Genomic DNA, 17,259 nt, shown 5'->3' on the forward strand with positions numbered 1-17,259 from the left:
TGTGTTTTGTTATAGTTTTCAACTCTTTATAGTTTTTCTTAAAGTTTGTCATTATTTTTTTTAAAGAACAGAATTCCAGAACACCTTTTATCAGAATTACCTTTATTTTTCCCACAAATCTTATTGCAGTTAAACTTCCCAGTTCATACTCTGTACAACCAAACCCATAATCTAGGTCATTCTGATAAAAGGTGTTCTGGAATTCTGTTCTTTAAAAAAAAAGAAGACAAACTTTAAGAAAAACTATAAAGAGTTGAAAACTATTAACAAAACACACACTGAAAAAAACTACTTGTAAGATTTACTTAATAAAATCCTCGTAACAATTTGCACAAGTAAATTTTAAGTAAATTTTACTGCCATAATATCAAGTACAACTTACGTGTCATTATCAAGTAAAATCTACTTAGTATTGAACGTAACGCTCATGAAGAAATTAAGTAAAAATTACCTATTTACATTTCATTTAGAAGCTATATTTATTTAAAGTAATTAAGTAAAGTTTATTTATTGTTTTATAATTAGGAAGCTTGCTTTTATGAAATTATGAAGTAAATCTTACCATTTAATGAAGTAAATAAGTAGATTTTATTTAAGTTTTTTTTGTTTTCATTTACTTAGTTTTATGAAATTATAATACTCCCCACAATTATGTAAACATTGCTAATTTCTTTTTTATAAATAATCATGAACATAAATTAACATTTTCTCTATATTTTTCACAAATCACACAATTAAAATACAATTAAACAGTTTATTTATTTTTCAGTCATCAAAAAATTCTTCATACAAAAATGGACATTCACAGTCATCTCTTGACACAGGTGCATTCAGTAAAACTTCAGAATTATACTGTAACCCTTGTTTTAAACATAAAAATGTATTTAAAAAAAATTCATGCAAAACATTCAACATTCAAAACAGCACTCTGAAATAGTGAACTTTAAAGAATACCATTACAACTTTAATGAAACAAATGAAAGTTTAAACAGTTCTATCATACCATAGCATTTAATACAACTTCATCTTCAATCTTTGAACTTTTGGGGAGAGTTTAAAGGACGAGGTTGGTATTTTACACATAAAGCCCTGTTTTCAGATCGTTTCTGATTAAATAGAACGGTTAAGATTGAAATTTGGACACATGCTTCTGGCCCGAGAATTTTCGGTTTCTGTGGTAGCAAAAAAAAAAAAAAAACATTTCCGTTGGCGGAGTAATACCGTACCTCACAGCACATCCAATACAAGTCAATGGAGTTAGACAAAAACTATGATAAAACCTGTTGGAAAGCATATTTTACAGCGATTTTTGTGTGAGCACATCAGTGAACACCCCTGACCACTCGGTGAGTTTCACGTCTTTGTAAACGAAAGTTTAATGCGTTTTAGGAAGGATTGTTCCAGTGCACCTATGCATTCATCTTCGGAACACAAATTAAGATATTTTTGATTAAATCTGAGAGCTGGATCACTCCTCCATAGGCTTCTAAGACACTATAACTTGCTGGCCCAGAAAATGTATTAAAGACATCGTTAATATAGTCCAAGTGACTACAGTGGCTCAATCTTAAGTTTATAAAGCGACGAGAATACTTTTTGTGCGCAAAAACAAACAAAAATAACGACTTTATTCCACTTTTCATTTTCTTCTCTCTGGGCCTCGGGTCTTTTCACGTAGTGTTTAAGCGCAGTGCGTCTGTGTTGTATGTCACACGTAGGCTCACTATTGGGCGACGCTGGTCATGTGTGTGATACGTGGTGACGAAAAAAGTATTCTCGTCGCTTTATAAACTTAAGATTGAGCCACTGTAGTCACTTGGACTATATTAACGATGTCTTTAATACATTTTCTGGGCCAGCAAGTTATAGTGTCTTAGAAGCCTATGGAGGAGTGATCCAGCACTCAGATTTAATCAAAAATATCTTAATTTGTGTTCCGAAGATGAGCGAAGGTCTTATGGGGTTGGAACAACATGAGGGTGAGTAATTACTGACAGAATTTTCATTTTTGGGTGAACTAACCCTTTAAGTGTAAAATACCGAACTTGTCCTTTAAGAAGGCTGGATACATCGATTGGATCTTCTCCATCAGCACCATGGACAACCAGTATTTTAATGATGTGCTGAGTGATGTCACTGCTGCTGTCCTCCTGCATACAGTTTAGAAAAAGAAAAAATATAATTATTTTGAGAAACAAAAATATAAAGTGACTTCATTATCATAACAGAATGAACACATACATAATCGAAACCATATGGTCTTTTTTAGTATGTTAACCCTTTGATGCGTACGATTAAACCGGTGTGATTATATAGTGCATTTCAGGCATTTAAATACACCTAAGTATAGTTACCACACACATTGTGTAGGTAACTATAAAGTTTACTCTCTTTTTTTCTCCCACTTCACCGTATTCAGTAAGAAAATTCAAACTTTTCCATACAACAGTCAACGGTAACTTATAACGTTAACTTAACGTAACGTTAGGCCTACTTCAGCAGGAAAGCGGTTAACGTTAATTTTAAGGCCTAATCATGTTAGCAAGCTACTAGCAGTTACAACGGTATCCAATCAGTTTGAAATTTTTACACGAAAAACAGTGTTTTATCTATAAAACTATTGAAAACTTTTCCGATTAAATATACGTTAACTAATGTAACTTAGGAAGTGAAATGTAAGGGTTAACGTAACTTATGTTATAACGTTAATGTACTGTGGATAACCCAGACGCGTTACACTAATATGAGGTCATGTTATAAGATGAGCATTAATGTTTATTGAGTCACGTAAACAAGAATCATCAATCAAAATCCACACAGACCCATGTTTTATTAAATGTAAAACATAAAGACAAACTTACCTCAAACACGACAAAAAGCAGCCACGCAGCAGCTCACCAATCCGTCTGACCCAAAGTGGCAGTTAGACTGTCTTGTCCAAACACGCATGTGCGGATTCAAACGCGCTATACTTTTCGATTAAAATTTACTTAAAATTACTATGTTTATGTGAAGTGACTATAAAATGTTTAAATATTACAAGCAAATATATAATAATATTTACTCTTTCCAACCAGTTAATTTATTACATGAATTAAATGTGTAGATATTTAAAATTTTACTTAGAAAATTCTAGTTCTCATTGAATTTTAATTTTATAAAGTAAAAATTATGATGGTTAATTTAATATATATTACTATACCAAAAAGTTCGTTTTTACAGTGCAGCAGTAACAAACTTTAAACTGAACAAAACAAAAACTCCATAACACCTTCCTGATGTGTACACAGATGCACAGTACCAGTGAAATGGGTGTATGTTTGTTAGTCCAAGTTTATAGAGTCAACAGGTTAACCTGTGACAGTCTGATTCAGATCTGCATGTCTGTGTTGTGTTTTGTTTTGTTTACCATCTTAAATATTTCCTGTGCTATTAAAAGAATGTGATCCTTCCTTTCCAGTCACCCAGAATGGAAACTTGCTTTAATTTAGTGTTTAGTACTAATGGAAATGCCAGCACACTCAGTGATTACTCATTACACTGGCATGGCTGTCTGGACACACCCACTTATTCTTTTTCTAGCCTGATGCATTTTCAATCCTATCGCAAGTGAGAGAATGCCTAGCCATAACATGAGCTCTTTATCTTGTTTAGTCTTTTAGTACATTTGAACAAACATCATCATTCATCCAATGTTAACCCTTGTGTTGTTCAAAACCCAATAACACTTGGCTGGCCTATAAAAACCCTAACCCTAGCTTATAAATCACTTGTTATGCTATATTATCACCCAATATTGGATTCATTCTTTTTGGCAACTTGTTTTCTTTCAATTAGGACTAGTTTTATATTTCTATTTGCATCTGATTAATTGTAGGCCTCATTTATCTGAAAGTAGACATCTTTTTCTTTTTCTTTTTTAGTAAAAAAAGCATTATTTTTTAATCATTTTGGAAATATTAAATAAATATGAAAAAAAATTGCACTGTTGATCACACTAGTCTACTTAAATGTTTCACCAGGAAGTTTGTTTTGAAAAACTTTTATTTTGTAAAAAAAATGGCACAGAGCAAGTTTAAAGAAAACAAGTTGACAAAAAGATTGAATCCAATATTGGGTGATAATATAGTATAATGAGAGATTTATAAGCTATTTTTTGTAAACTATTTGTAAATTGTCAAAAAAAAACATTTGAGAAGTAGTTATATCCTTTGTGAACAAAGTCACTAAGTTTTAGTCCGATGCAATAACATTAACTAGTATTTTCGGGAAAAATAAAATATTCGGGTCAAAATGACCCAAACGCAACATGAGGGTTAAATGAAAAAACACCTTGAATAAAGACAATTTAAAAGCAAGAGTGGAAATATAGGCCATATAAGATGAAGAACAAACAAAAATGTTAATACATTACATACCTGCATTAATATTTTACCATGTTTTATAAGCATTGCTGTAGTGGTGAGGTGAGGTGACTCTATTATTAGAGTGATTAATAGGATTTTTAAAGGTAACTGAATGCAATGGGTTTAGCATGTGCTGTTGCTAAGCGACAAAAGTAATTGATTTTTTTTTTCTTTTTCTTTTTTTTTTTTTCGTTGCATTGTAAGTATGGAGATGGACCAAAAAAACAACAACAATTGTGTCATGGGCTTTCCATCAGAAAACAGATTAACAATGTAAACCTAAACCAATCCTTTAGTTAGCTAGGTTGTTTGCTGAAAAGAATTCACCATTTGTTTTGTTCTTTAGGTGCGTGTTAATTAAAATTGAATCAATAATACATAATGTGTTGTATAAAGGTGCCTACCAATTCCCATCCATTAATGCAGAAAACTGCAGAGGCCTCCATAGTGTATTATGGCAATTATTAATGGCAGCTTTTGATTAAACCTTTTGAAATTGGTTAGTCAGAATCTCTCAACTGAACTTACAGCTTCATTTAGATGAGTGACTGTGACAGCCCACAGCATATATTGCATACATAATGACCCCAGTGGGTGCAGAGTGAGACTTTGTTCGACTTTTCTGCTCCTTTTCTCTTCTCTCAGGGAATCACTTAATTGGAACATTGTGTGATGTAAAATCTCTCACCTATAATCAATTAATGTAAAAGTTGGCAACATGACACGGTTTTTCTCCAGTCAGGCCAACAAAACTGTTCAAAGGAGGTGATTTATATTTGTATTTTGAAAAAGGTAAAATGGTACATACTTGTGAAATTCTTGTGTGTCAGACTGATGTCCGATATACAAATGATTTTTTTTTTCTTTTTTTTTCTGGGTCATATTCACAAAAGTCCAGTTACAAAAAATCCTTATTTGTTACTTGAAAATGAAATTAACATGAACTTAAAATAAAATGTAAAAAAATTACTTTTTATTTGAGAAAAAAAACATTACAAACTATAAAGACATTTACAAACATTAAATAATACAAATGACAAAATGACACAAAAAAAAAATCAAATGAAATTGGAAAATATTAATAAAAGCTATACTAATATCTCAGTGATACTAAAATAACAACTTTTAACTTTATTAAACATTTAAAATGACTTTTCTTGAGAATGTTTGTTTGACTTGCTGGTGATAAAAAGGCAATGCAACTGTTTCTCTGTTTGATGCATTATCTTCTCAGAACTTAAAGTTCAAGTCAGATCTAAATTAAATCCTTTTTCAGTCTTTTTTAAGAGATAAGAGAAATATCTTAATAGAACTAGCCTATTTAATTATTAACTAATTATTCTGACTGTTTGAGTGACACGTTTTGGGTTTGTTCATGTCATGTTTCCATGTCTGTCATGTGATTCCCTGTTTGTCATGTGATCCTGCTATAATTGTCTGATCATTGTTCACAGGTGTCCCTTGTCTTGTCATTAGTCTGTGTATTTAAGCCCTCATGTTTGCCATGTGTCTTTGTCAAGTATTGTTTCCTGCTGTTGTGTAAGTGCATGTTTTGTTTTTTGTTTTCATGCCACGCCACGCCACGCCACGCCACGCCACGCCATGCCATGCCATGCCATGTTTTGTTTTAGTTATAATAAACTGCACTTGGGTTCTCATTTACGCTTGCCTTCAGTGGATACTTTATTACATTGAGTTAGGACTCTTATATTAAAATTAATAGTGTTAACATTAACATGCATAGTTATAGTTGTATTGAGGGAAATAATATCACAATAGTTATCGTTTTGTCTCCCAGCCCTATTTACTTACCTACATGGAGTTCTTAAACATTTCTTCTGTGGAGTACAAAAGGAGATATTTTGAAGAATATCCTCTTTCCAATAATGAAAGTGAAAAAAGGACAAATGCATTAATGACTCATGCGCTAAAGCCATATGATAGATTTGTGTGAGAAACAGACTTAAATTTAAGTTGTAGTTCACTAAATATTAGAGATGCACTGAAATTTTGGCTACCGATAATTTCCTGCCGAAACAACAATTTTTGGTTTTGGGTTGAAATTGTTTTGAAGGGCCGAAACATTGACATTTAATTAGCGCTTCTCCAATGCTGTATTTTGACTGTTCAGAGTCTAATTCGTGCACACAAAGTGGATAAACTGCAAGTTAATGTCAGCTGTGTAGGGCTGGGGTGACAATATCAATTCCTTGATTTTAAATCTCAAGATTGAAATAAAAATTCACTAAACATTACCTGCCATCCAATAATCGCAGTAAGATTTGTGCTTTGCTACTTTTAATATGAAACAGTTTTACAGATTTGATCACGAAATTCAATGAATAAATGTCATTTTGGCACTCTTTAATACGGCGTGACAGATCACTCGCTGTAGCCACATCAGTTCAAGCGGCAGCACGGATCAAGCGCACATTATGGCACTAAATAAACTTCAGAACAGTATGTTGAAAGATTTAGAATGACTTAATGAAATGTATAATGACTCATGTAGCCTAATCTCTCAATCAGTGTTTCAATTGCAGATTTTTTCAGTTTATGTAAAGTTCATGAAATTAATTTAAAAGTCTTATATTAATACAGTTATACAAAACGGTTTCGGTTTTGACCCAGAATTTTCATTTTGGTGCATCACTACTAAATATCTTTAATTTTGCTAAATAGCAAAAGGAAGATTGTCAGTGAATAACAACTTAAACGTTTCTGCATTCGCTCCGCAAAGCTATGGAAGTCATAAGCTGTATGAACCACATTTATGATATTTTGATGGTTGTTTTGTGTCCTTTTTGAAGTTTGAAAGCTACAGTTCTGATTCGTTGCAGTGAAATGCAAAAGAGCAACCAGCACATTATTCGAAATATCTCCTTTTGTGTTCCACAGAAGAAAGTCGTAGAGGTTTAAAAGTAATGAGTTAAATAATGACAGAATTTGTTGTTTGTGTGCTACCCTTAAATTTATTTTTCTTTTTTTATCTTTTTCTGCCTCTTTTAAATGCCAGTCATTTTACCACATGCATCCTCCTTACGGTGAATTTCTCATAGTGGTAAATGAAGTGCTGTTTTGAAGCTTTGTCTCTTTTTCCATTTCATGAAATGTTGGTCCAATTACCACTGAAGTATGATTTATTTATTTATTTTCTTCCTGCTGTTTTTCTTTCTAAACCAGCTATTATGTGCATCATGAATCTATGACTGAATCTATGATTATTTCCTGTGGCATGTTAACAAGCAAAAGAGAATCACTTGCAACAAATGAGCTTCAGTGCATTTAATAGAAGTCATTTCAACATCCTGCTGGTGCTCCAGAGATCACGTTTATCATAATATGCTGAGCGTCATATCAAATACACCAAAGAAGAATGTTCATTCTACATTCTTAATAAAACCACAACAGAAGTCAAAGATGGCACTAGATGTTTATACGGTATGCACAGCCTGTGCAAAAAACGTAACCATTTTGAACTGCATTTATACTAAGTGAAATTGTTTTTATTCAACCCTTCTGCTGCTTTTCAGCTGCATCTTTATTATTCTGAGTTAAGGACTAAGGAGCTTGTCAGTCATTTCAGAGGTGTGAACAAAATTGCATCAGGAGATTAAGCTGATGAGAGGAAAGTGTGTAAGGGGAGGGATGGATGTGATTTTTAAATGAAATCTGTAAATGTATTGTTAGTTCTCTGCATAACTTGTGACTACCATAACATCCTAAAAGTAAAGTTAGGGGATAAATCACCCACAAATGAATATTCTCTCATTTACTCACCCTCAAGTCCAAGCAACATTGGACCCAATTGACTTTCACTGTAAGGACAAAAAAACAGACAGATTTAGGGATGGCCCGATACCGATACTGGCATCGGGTATCGGGTCGATACTGTCCTCATATACTCGTACTCGTACTCATAAAAATTCACCGATACCACGCACCGATACCACGTACATTTTGCGAAACGAAACTGGCCGCCGCGAGTGCTTTGTCGAGGTGAACTGAGTCAAAGACGCACGAGCTGGTCGAGCACATCCCTTAGTTTAAACAGACATTAGTGGAAAGTTTGTTCAGTCGGATGTCAATGGCAACGAAATTAAACGAGGCATGTAGCTTTAGCTTATTATTGACGTTAACTGACGAGAGAGAGAGACAGAGAGAGAGAGAGAGAGCGAGAAGCGCACTTCTGTTGAATGCTCTTTGCTGATCGACTCAGGCTCACTCAGCACATGTTATTTGGATGAAAACTAAATCGTATATGTAAGTAAAGTAAAACATGAACTGTTACCTGACTGAAGTATAACGAGTGGTTCCCTACATAATTACAGGACGTGTGCAGGTTAAGAAGTTTCATGAACGCAAACATCCGAAGCGCGCGCCTCACAAACCAGCGTCTCAGCGCGCGAATACTGAATTAAATTGTCTTTCACGTCTTGCGCTTGTACGGACGAATTCACACACAACTATGTAATAACGCCCGTCTTGGTGAGTATCCTATAGTAAACAAAGTCGGTTATATCTCAAATGAACTTAGCATGTTCAAATGAGCTCTGGTGCGCTCGGTCTTAAAGGGGCAGCAGTTTGATAAACCTGCTTCTGTGTTTTAATGTTAATCAAACAAAGGACAAAGAAATACTGACTGCTCTTGACTAAATAGGCTACCCTTTTCAACTTTACAAAAATATCCATCTATATATAATTTATACAGTAATGAATATGCTTTTTTCACATTTGATTACTTTATTCAAATGTCTGTACCTGTTAGATCTACCTGAAAAAACTCTAAAAACACTGTTTATTTCATTTGTAGCCTTTCTTTGTTGTATTGTATATATTTATCCTATTTGTAATTCGATTGATTGTTTTTATTTTGTTACTGACTGCTTACTTGTTTTAAATTCACATTAATTAGGCTGCTAGTTTTTGTTGTAGTCTCAAAATTGGATTAAATAATTGATATTTCACTGGTTTTGACAAACATTTGAACCGCTGACCCAGTCCTCAGCACTGAGCCCTGCTGAAGCAGCTCTAAATATGTGCTGTGCTATTAAATGAAAGATAAAATATGATAGAGCAATAGAATGAACAATGACAGTACAGAAGTACAGTACAGAAGCTCATACAATGCATTTTAGCAGGCTTAATTAAGCATGAAAATAACTGAAAGAAATATATATATTTGATGAACAAATTAAGCCAACTAATATGATTTATAATATTTTGGTTTATCTACTAATACATTTAAAAATTACAAATGCAGTGAAAATTCAGGTATCGGTTACGGTATCGGTATCGGCGAGTACCAAAAATTACAGTATCGGTATCGGACTCGTTCTGCAAAAAGTGGTATCGGGACATCCCTAGATTTTTTTCCACAGAAGAAAGTCATAGGTTTGGAATCATTGACAGAATGATCTCTTTAAAGGTCCCGTTCTTCGTGATCCCATGTTTCAAACTTTAGTTAGTGTGTAATGTTGCTGTTAGAGCATAAATAATATCTGTAAAATTATAAAGCTCAAAGTTCAATGCCAAGCGAGATATTTTATTTAACAGAAGTCGCCTACATCGAACGGCCCGTTTGGACTACATCCCTCTACTTCCTTCTTTAATGACGTCAGTAGAACCGTTTTTTGACTAACCTCCGCCCACAGGAATGCTCCCTCAACTCTACTGAAATTCGTTTATGTACTTGCGCACTTCTTATAACTTACTGTGTTTACTCAGCTCTTACGGTGATTTTCTGAAGTAAAACTGATGCTTCATCTTTTGTGTGATGTACAATAAACTTTATTAAACTCATCAGTATATGTTTGATCATCATTCGGACCTGGTCAGAAACAGCAGACTTGTAGGCTATTAATAAATAATGGATACATACAAGCAGATGACAAATACGTTATAATAACCGTAATTAAACTACTAAACTATACCTGTTATACAGCACTCTGACTCTGTAGGCATTATTGTCCGACTCGAAATGAACACCGTTACTGAGAGTTTCTGATATTATCATCATTCCGTGAGATGAAATTGTCCTGAGAGACTGAGCGCGAGCTCATGAAGCTCCGCCCCCTGGGTCGTCCAGCAGCAGCTTATTTGCATTTAAAGGGCACACACTAAAACAGCGTGTTTTTCTGTGCCCCAAAAAATGACAATTTAAACATGCTGTAAAAAATGATCTGTTGGGTATTTTGAGCTGAAACTTCACATACACACTCTGGGGACATCAGAGACTTATTTTACATCTTGTGAAAAGGGGCATAATACGGGACCTTTAATAGAGCAGTATCTAGGTGCATTCACTTAGATCTTAACCATACGCTACCATTCTTTAATAATTTTGAAAGAGGTATCGTGTGCTCACAAAGGCTGCATTTATTTTCAATTTCAAGTAACTGTTTTCTTTTTTTCTTTTTTTTCTTTTTATGTAAGGCCGTGAGGGTGAGTAAATGATGACATAATTTTAATTTTTGGGTGAACTATACCTTTAATGTTTTTTTATTAATATGGAAATATTAAATATTTTTTTAATGAAATGATACTCTAAATTCGAAACTAAAACTGCCAGTAGGTGGCGGTAAATTTCGAAATTAGTACGTCGTTAAATCATTAAGTCATTCATTCAAACGGCTGATTCATTCAGGAATTAAGTAAATGTCTCTCTTTATGAATGGACCATTGAATCATTGCCTAGCCCGGTTGATTCAATCAAAACTTTGATTCAGAAACTAAGCACTGCTATGTGTTGCTCCGAGATGCACAACAGTTCTGCTCTGGCTTAACAGGTAATATTTTCAATAGCAAAATTGAGCAAAAGCAGACAATATTGTGTCTAAACTATAATATTATTAACTTATTTATTGAACAACTGTATAAAATGAATATCACATTTGCACTCGTGCTATTCGGGACACAAACAGCACTCGTGTGGTATTGCTTAAAGGTGCATTGCGCAACATTTCATGTTAAAAATACCCGTTTTTCTAACCCATACATGCTTAAACAATTGCCTGATGGGCTGAATGAGCCCTTCTTTGATCACTGCGATTGCCTCTATAATCCTGTACAGTAAAATAAATAAGAGGGATTCGGGACGGAATTTGAGACTCACGCTCACCTGGTAATGTCTGGCAGGTTTGTGTATTCGCCGCCATTCTCCGTATCAGCGAAGAAAACTCGAGCGACAAAACAAAACTTTAGTCAACTTTCGACAAAAGTAAAAGATGGATTCAAAGAGACCGGCTTGTAGTTCATTCCAAACCCCAACGCAAACTCCACGTAAGACAAAGAAAAGAAAAACTTTTGTCTAGTGCCACAGGCGTCGGAATAAGACGAGAGTCAACATCGGGAAGGCTTTCAACAAATGGAGAGATCTTCGGTCTGCTGCACACACTAGGAAGCGCCCGCGCCCTCAGATCACTTGGACGTGGCTGTGTACAAAAGGTAAAAACGATATAAATACTGTTCGTTGGAATCTCCGGTCTGCTCTAGGGCTCAAACGGGATCCTCAGTTGGCTTTTTTCTTGATAAAACGGTAAGATATAGCCCAGTCTCTAATGTCTGATACGGCAAATCTATGACAACAAATGATGTAATAATCTATGAATATTACCTTGAGACATTTGAGTGTACTTTGTTGACCAACTGTGTATGGTATGATTATTATTTTGAGCTTTTACAAAGTAATAACAAAGTAATAACTTATATTGTTCATGAACGTGTTTCCATAATAATACAATCATAAGTGGATACAGTAAACACATAAAACAGTTCAACATGGAGATAGATGGAAACAAAAACCGAAGTTTTCTACTACCCCCGTTTTCCCCTCACACATAAGTGTGTAATTTACTCAAATGCCTTTCCTTTCACATATTTAAAATGACTTGCAGATTTATAACTTTATTACCTCTGAAGACATTATGACTGTAAACAAAAGATTTGTGCGGCTGATGCTCCTTTGGTTATGAACAGCTCGTGCAAGCGTGCGTGTGCGTGTGGTCCATGAGCGTGCACACCTCTGGTTGCAGTTTCGCTTGTCGCCAGAGGGGGCATAGTTCTGCAAAAACTCAGAGACTTGCGCAATGCACCTTTAATCATGATATAAATATCATGAAACAAAAACTCATACAGGGGCACTTTTGCACTGATATCTTGAAGTTTTGGAGCATTCTATAGGCTAAATCACACAGCGAGTTGTTGCTTTCTCAGAATGTGCATCTCTCAGCTTATTTCATTTCCGAGTTGTCTTGTAACATGTATGCTCTGTTTAAGTTTAGTTTCATTGTGTGTTGGATCTGTTTTCCCTGTTCCTGTTTGCCTGTGTGCCCTCTGCCCTAGTTTCGTAGTGTGTGCCAGTTTGTTCCCTTACTTACTGATTATGTTTACCTGTTGTTCATTTAGTTACCTCATTACATTACCTTGTGTATTTAAGCCCTTAGTTTCCTCAGTTCATTGTTTTCCGTGTCGTCTTAATGTAGAGTGTGTTGTGATCTCCGGCGATTTGGATTTCTTATTAAAGACTTTGAATCGGTACATGTGTGTTTTGACTAGAACACGCCAGGCAGAAACCTTTCGCTTTCTAGTTTGAAGCCTGGGGCTGCTTGAGGTTTGGCCGCTGCAGGTTTGTGCCCTTGCATCTCCATAGCACTAGGCTTCAGACTTCGACTGGTATGGATAAGCCCAACTGGGAGCTATGCTGTCAGTCTCCTCTTCCTGTGTAATCTGGTCAACAGGACATGTGCTGTAATTTCAACCACATCACCACACTTGCGACATTGATAATCATGTACGAGAATTGAGGACTCCCAGGCACGGATTAACGCACGGGCCTACTGGGCACTTGCCCAGGGCACTGGGCCAGCAGGGGGCCCTGTCAAATTTACTGTGTCTATTCTTTTCAAATAATTATTTTAATTTTAATTTTATTTTCAGTAAAATTGTGTTAAATATTGAGGAATAATGTGATTATTTTTTTGCAGTTGCAAAGTATTAACTAGTAAATAAATCAAATAAATAATTTGAATGTATTGCTGCGCTGTTGAGAGGGACATCTAGAGGCGACTGAAAAGCATTGCGTAATATAAAAGTCACGCGTAAAAGACGGTTACTCAAAAAACAAAACAAAAATGAGTTTAAAACCACAACCAAGTGGATCAATGAAAAGAAAGCACAAAAATGACAAAGAAGCAAGAGAAGCTCAATTACTACAAAAGCTTTTTTTTAACGAAATGTCAATCTTCATCTTTATAACAGACGATAAAATACAATACAACAATCTTCAAGATACAGTAAATCTTCAAATGTGTAACGGATTGTCACCTTAAAAAGTGTCTTTTGGGGTGGAACAAGCAATGCTATATAGCATCTTAATTTAATCTTTGTTTTATTATTTTAGTTCATTAACTAATTGTTAACTCAACTAATTTAACGTAAAGACCTGGATACTAGAACTACTAATTAAATAAATGTCAGCTAGCCTAAATGCATTGATTAGAATTGCCATTGACTAAAGATTTTTCTAGTCGACTAGTAGTCATTCATTTAAGCAATTAGTCGACTAATCTCACGTTAATATTAATTTCTGCTTAAATACTGAGTACATGGAGGCATATAGCCTATTCCGCGCTCAAGCGCATGCATAAATCTTGCCGCAAAGCACCGGCAAAAGCAGGCTAATGATAATATGTCTGGCTATCAGGCTAATGATAATATGCATTTTAATTGTTTAATAATAAAATATATATATTTCTAAATCAGTGTCGGCTGCAAACATGTATATATCTCCGCTGTAAAGTGGATGCACCTTTAGAGAGAAATGCACCTTTCATATCATATCAGCTGGTATTTGCTTTCGATTCGAATTTTTTCGATTAAAAGTGGACATTTCAAGCTTTATATAGAAATATTCATCATGTGAGGCTATACACTCTGTTTCAGTTCATTTTTTGAGACGCGCTCCAGTTCATGCCACGGAGACCATGAAAGCGCGCCCTGTTTGTTTTCTTTTATTTTACAAAAGCACAACGTTTTCTTGTTATTGTGAGTTTACAAAAATAAAAGTAGCTACTTGCGACTGATGCATTATTCTTTTCTGTATATGACCAGAAGTATTTCAAGTTGTTTCCACTGTTGATAGGAAAATGCAAGTGTTCGCGCCGACGCCTGCAATGCAGTGTGCTGCACACTCCGCACAAACACTTTGGATATGCATTTATCTAGGTTAAAGTTAGAGCGAGCTGCCATGCCAGACGGATAAGTCCTTTTCATGTTTAACAAATCAAATCATGCATTTTCTACCTACCGCGAGTAAGCGCTACACCAGTCTGAAAAAGGTAAAAGCATAACGAGCGTAACGAGAGAGGGGCCCCACTAAGGGGGATGCAGAGATGTTGCTGCATCTTTATATTAACATTTCTGATTGTTTAAATGATCAGCCCCCTTAAAATGCCTGGCTTGCATGCCCTATTGCGCGCCTGTGCATACAGGTGCAACACTGTTGCCCAAAAAATTGGTGAAGGGGGCCTTTGAGACATCTGTGCCCAGGGCACATCATCACCATAATCCGTCCCTGAGGACTCCTCAAAGAAAACATTTTTTAAAAGAGACTACAAAACTACATCCCACATCAAAATTGAATTGCAAGATGATCTATTCACAAATTGTCACGACTGCTTGCTATAAAAGAGATGCATCATTCATTCTTATACATTCTTATAGCTGTTGTTTAAGCCGAGGCGATTTGTTTGTCAGCATTTTGTTTCCACAGCACATTAACAAAACATTTTAATAACACTAATAAAAATACAATTACAAATTATTATTAATACATTTTTAAAAATTATATAGGCCTAATGACTTAAGTCTTAAGGTCCGAACACAGCACAAATCAGTCATCGATGAAAATCAAAAGCAGCTTCAAACACAGACTTTTAAAAAAACAACTTTAACAAAAAATATTGCTGCTTCTCATACCTGGGCTACCATCATTAATGTATGGTCCACAGGAGAAATATTAAGCCAGTCAATTAACATTTGATATACCGTTGCCAGCTTATGTTGAGGCAAATTCATCTCTCGTCGTGTCTGAGAGAATGTGGCGTTAGTACAGCGACAGATGCCGAAAGCTCTTAAGTTTTTGATTTCACTTTCAGGGAATAATTGACTGTGGTTTGAGACTCCTTCACCAGCGTAACTCTCGTGCAAAGTTGGCAAATTGCATGTGTGATATCCACGGGCTCGCCTTCTGGGTAAAATATTTATGCAACGTGACATTTTTCCATCTTTTTTCAACTCCATCTTTGCTTGCAAAATGATAGAAAAGATTATCATTCTCAGCGATTTATAAAATAAAGTAATTAAATAAATAAATTTAATTAATGATCAAAACGATGATGATGTAAAATGATGTAAACTATTGTAGACCCCGCCCCGCGTGATACTATAGAGAGCCTAAGTCCTTCCCCTCCGCTTCTGGCTCATGGGACCTTACTTCGGAAAAAATATGTATGGTAGTCAATGGCGAGAGACAACTTATCTTTTTATTCCGTCTGAACTGTGCCCTGAATTACACATATGATGTTTGTCAATTTAAAAGATAATTATGAAAGTCAAGAAAGTCGCAGTTTGTCATAAAACAGAAGAGTAACATTTAGTTTTATGTGAAAATCGCTCAATGAACTACATCTCTCGTCTCGCACTATGTACGTCATAAGATCCGTTGCTCGTATGTGTGCAGTGTGGTACAAAACACTCAGGCATGATGGCGTAACGTTACGATTATAACGTAAGACTATAGAAAAAATGACAGACATTAGCTTCAGTAAAGTTAGCTTCATTCATTGAGAGAAAAGATATGGCGTCACACGTGCGCCTTTTGGGTTTGTAGTCTCTGTAATTACGTATTTTCACAGTCTTATACCTCAACAGTTTTACATCATACTGCGACTTTCTTGACTTTAAAATGTATCTTTTAAATTGACAAACATCATATGTGTAATTCAGGGCACAATTCAAACGAGATCAAAATATTTGTTGTCTCACGCCATTGACTACCATACAATATTTTTCCGAAGTAAGGTCCCATGGTGGTCAACCGGAAGGGGAGGGACTTAGGCTCTCTATAGTGCATCACCGATCTCACAGGCTGACGATATGACTATGGAGCATATCACCCAACACTAATCTGCCTAGGACACTTCCTGTACTGTTTAACAATCTGACTATCTAAATGTATCCTAACCTGGAGTCTCTTTCTCTCTCTTCTCAATCAGGATTGCTGTGTTTTTGTGAGCGATGTGTGAATCGGACATGTAACACAACCGGCCTGTGTTTTGCGGTCGTCACAAAGTCTGCCGGACAGATCGTAATACAAGAGGGTCAGTGCATTAATCAAGATCAACTTTACCCACCGGACAGGCCTTTCCAGTGCGCCTCTTCCAACAACGGCCGGCGTCCGTACTGCTGCGACACTTACATGTGCAACAAGAACCCAAAAGTCAGCCCAGGTAAGAGAATAATGTGATCATGATGACTTTTGAGTTGGCTTTCAAGAGTTTGTGACTCTATAACGTCAGTATGTCATAAAAGTGTCACAATACCCAAGTTCATATTTGGGTTGGGGTTATTTTGTCTGGCACAATATAATGATTTTACAATGACTGTTTTTGTAGTGCGGCATCCAAATCCTTTGTTCCACATGGCTTTACATCAGCTTAATTAAATTTTTTGTTCTGACCTTGAGCTTACAGACGTAAGGCCCATTGTGTCAATTATTTCCATGTCGCTGTTGTATATAAAAGATAGTGTCCTCCTGAAGTAGTCTGAAAACCTTGGGAGTGCACAATGGCTA

The 17,259-nt window shown here is 35.4% G+C and overlaps 1 protein-coding gene across 1 annotated transcript in view; it reads left to right on the forward strand.

The window, feature by feature from the left end:
• tgfbr1a (transforming growth factor, beta receptor 1 a) overlaps positions 1-17,259 on the forward strand; it is a 48,749-nt gene that overhangs the window by 10,070 nt on the left and 21,420 nt on the right. The window contains exon 2 of the mRNA XM_084118937.1: positions 16,682-16,915. Within this exon, the coding sequence (XP_083975063.1) occupies positions 16,682-16,915 (234 nt within the window). The remainder of the gene's footprint in view (positions 1-16,681; positions 16,916-17,259) is intronic.

The sequence above is a fragment of the Abramis brama genome (genome assembly GCF_963993115.1).
Source record: "Abramis brama genome assembly, chromosome: 7".
Lineage (NCBI taxonomy): Eukaryota > Metazoa > Chordata > Actinopteri > Cypriniformes > Leuciscidae > Abramis > Abramis brama.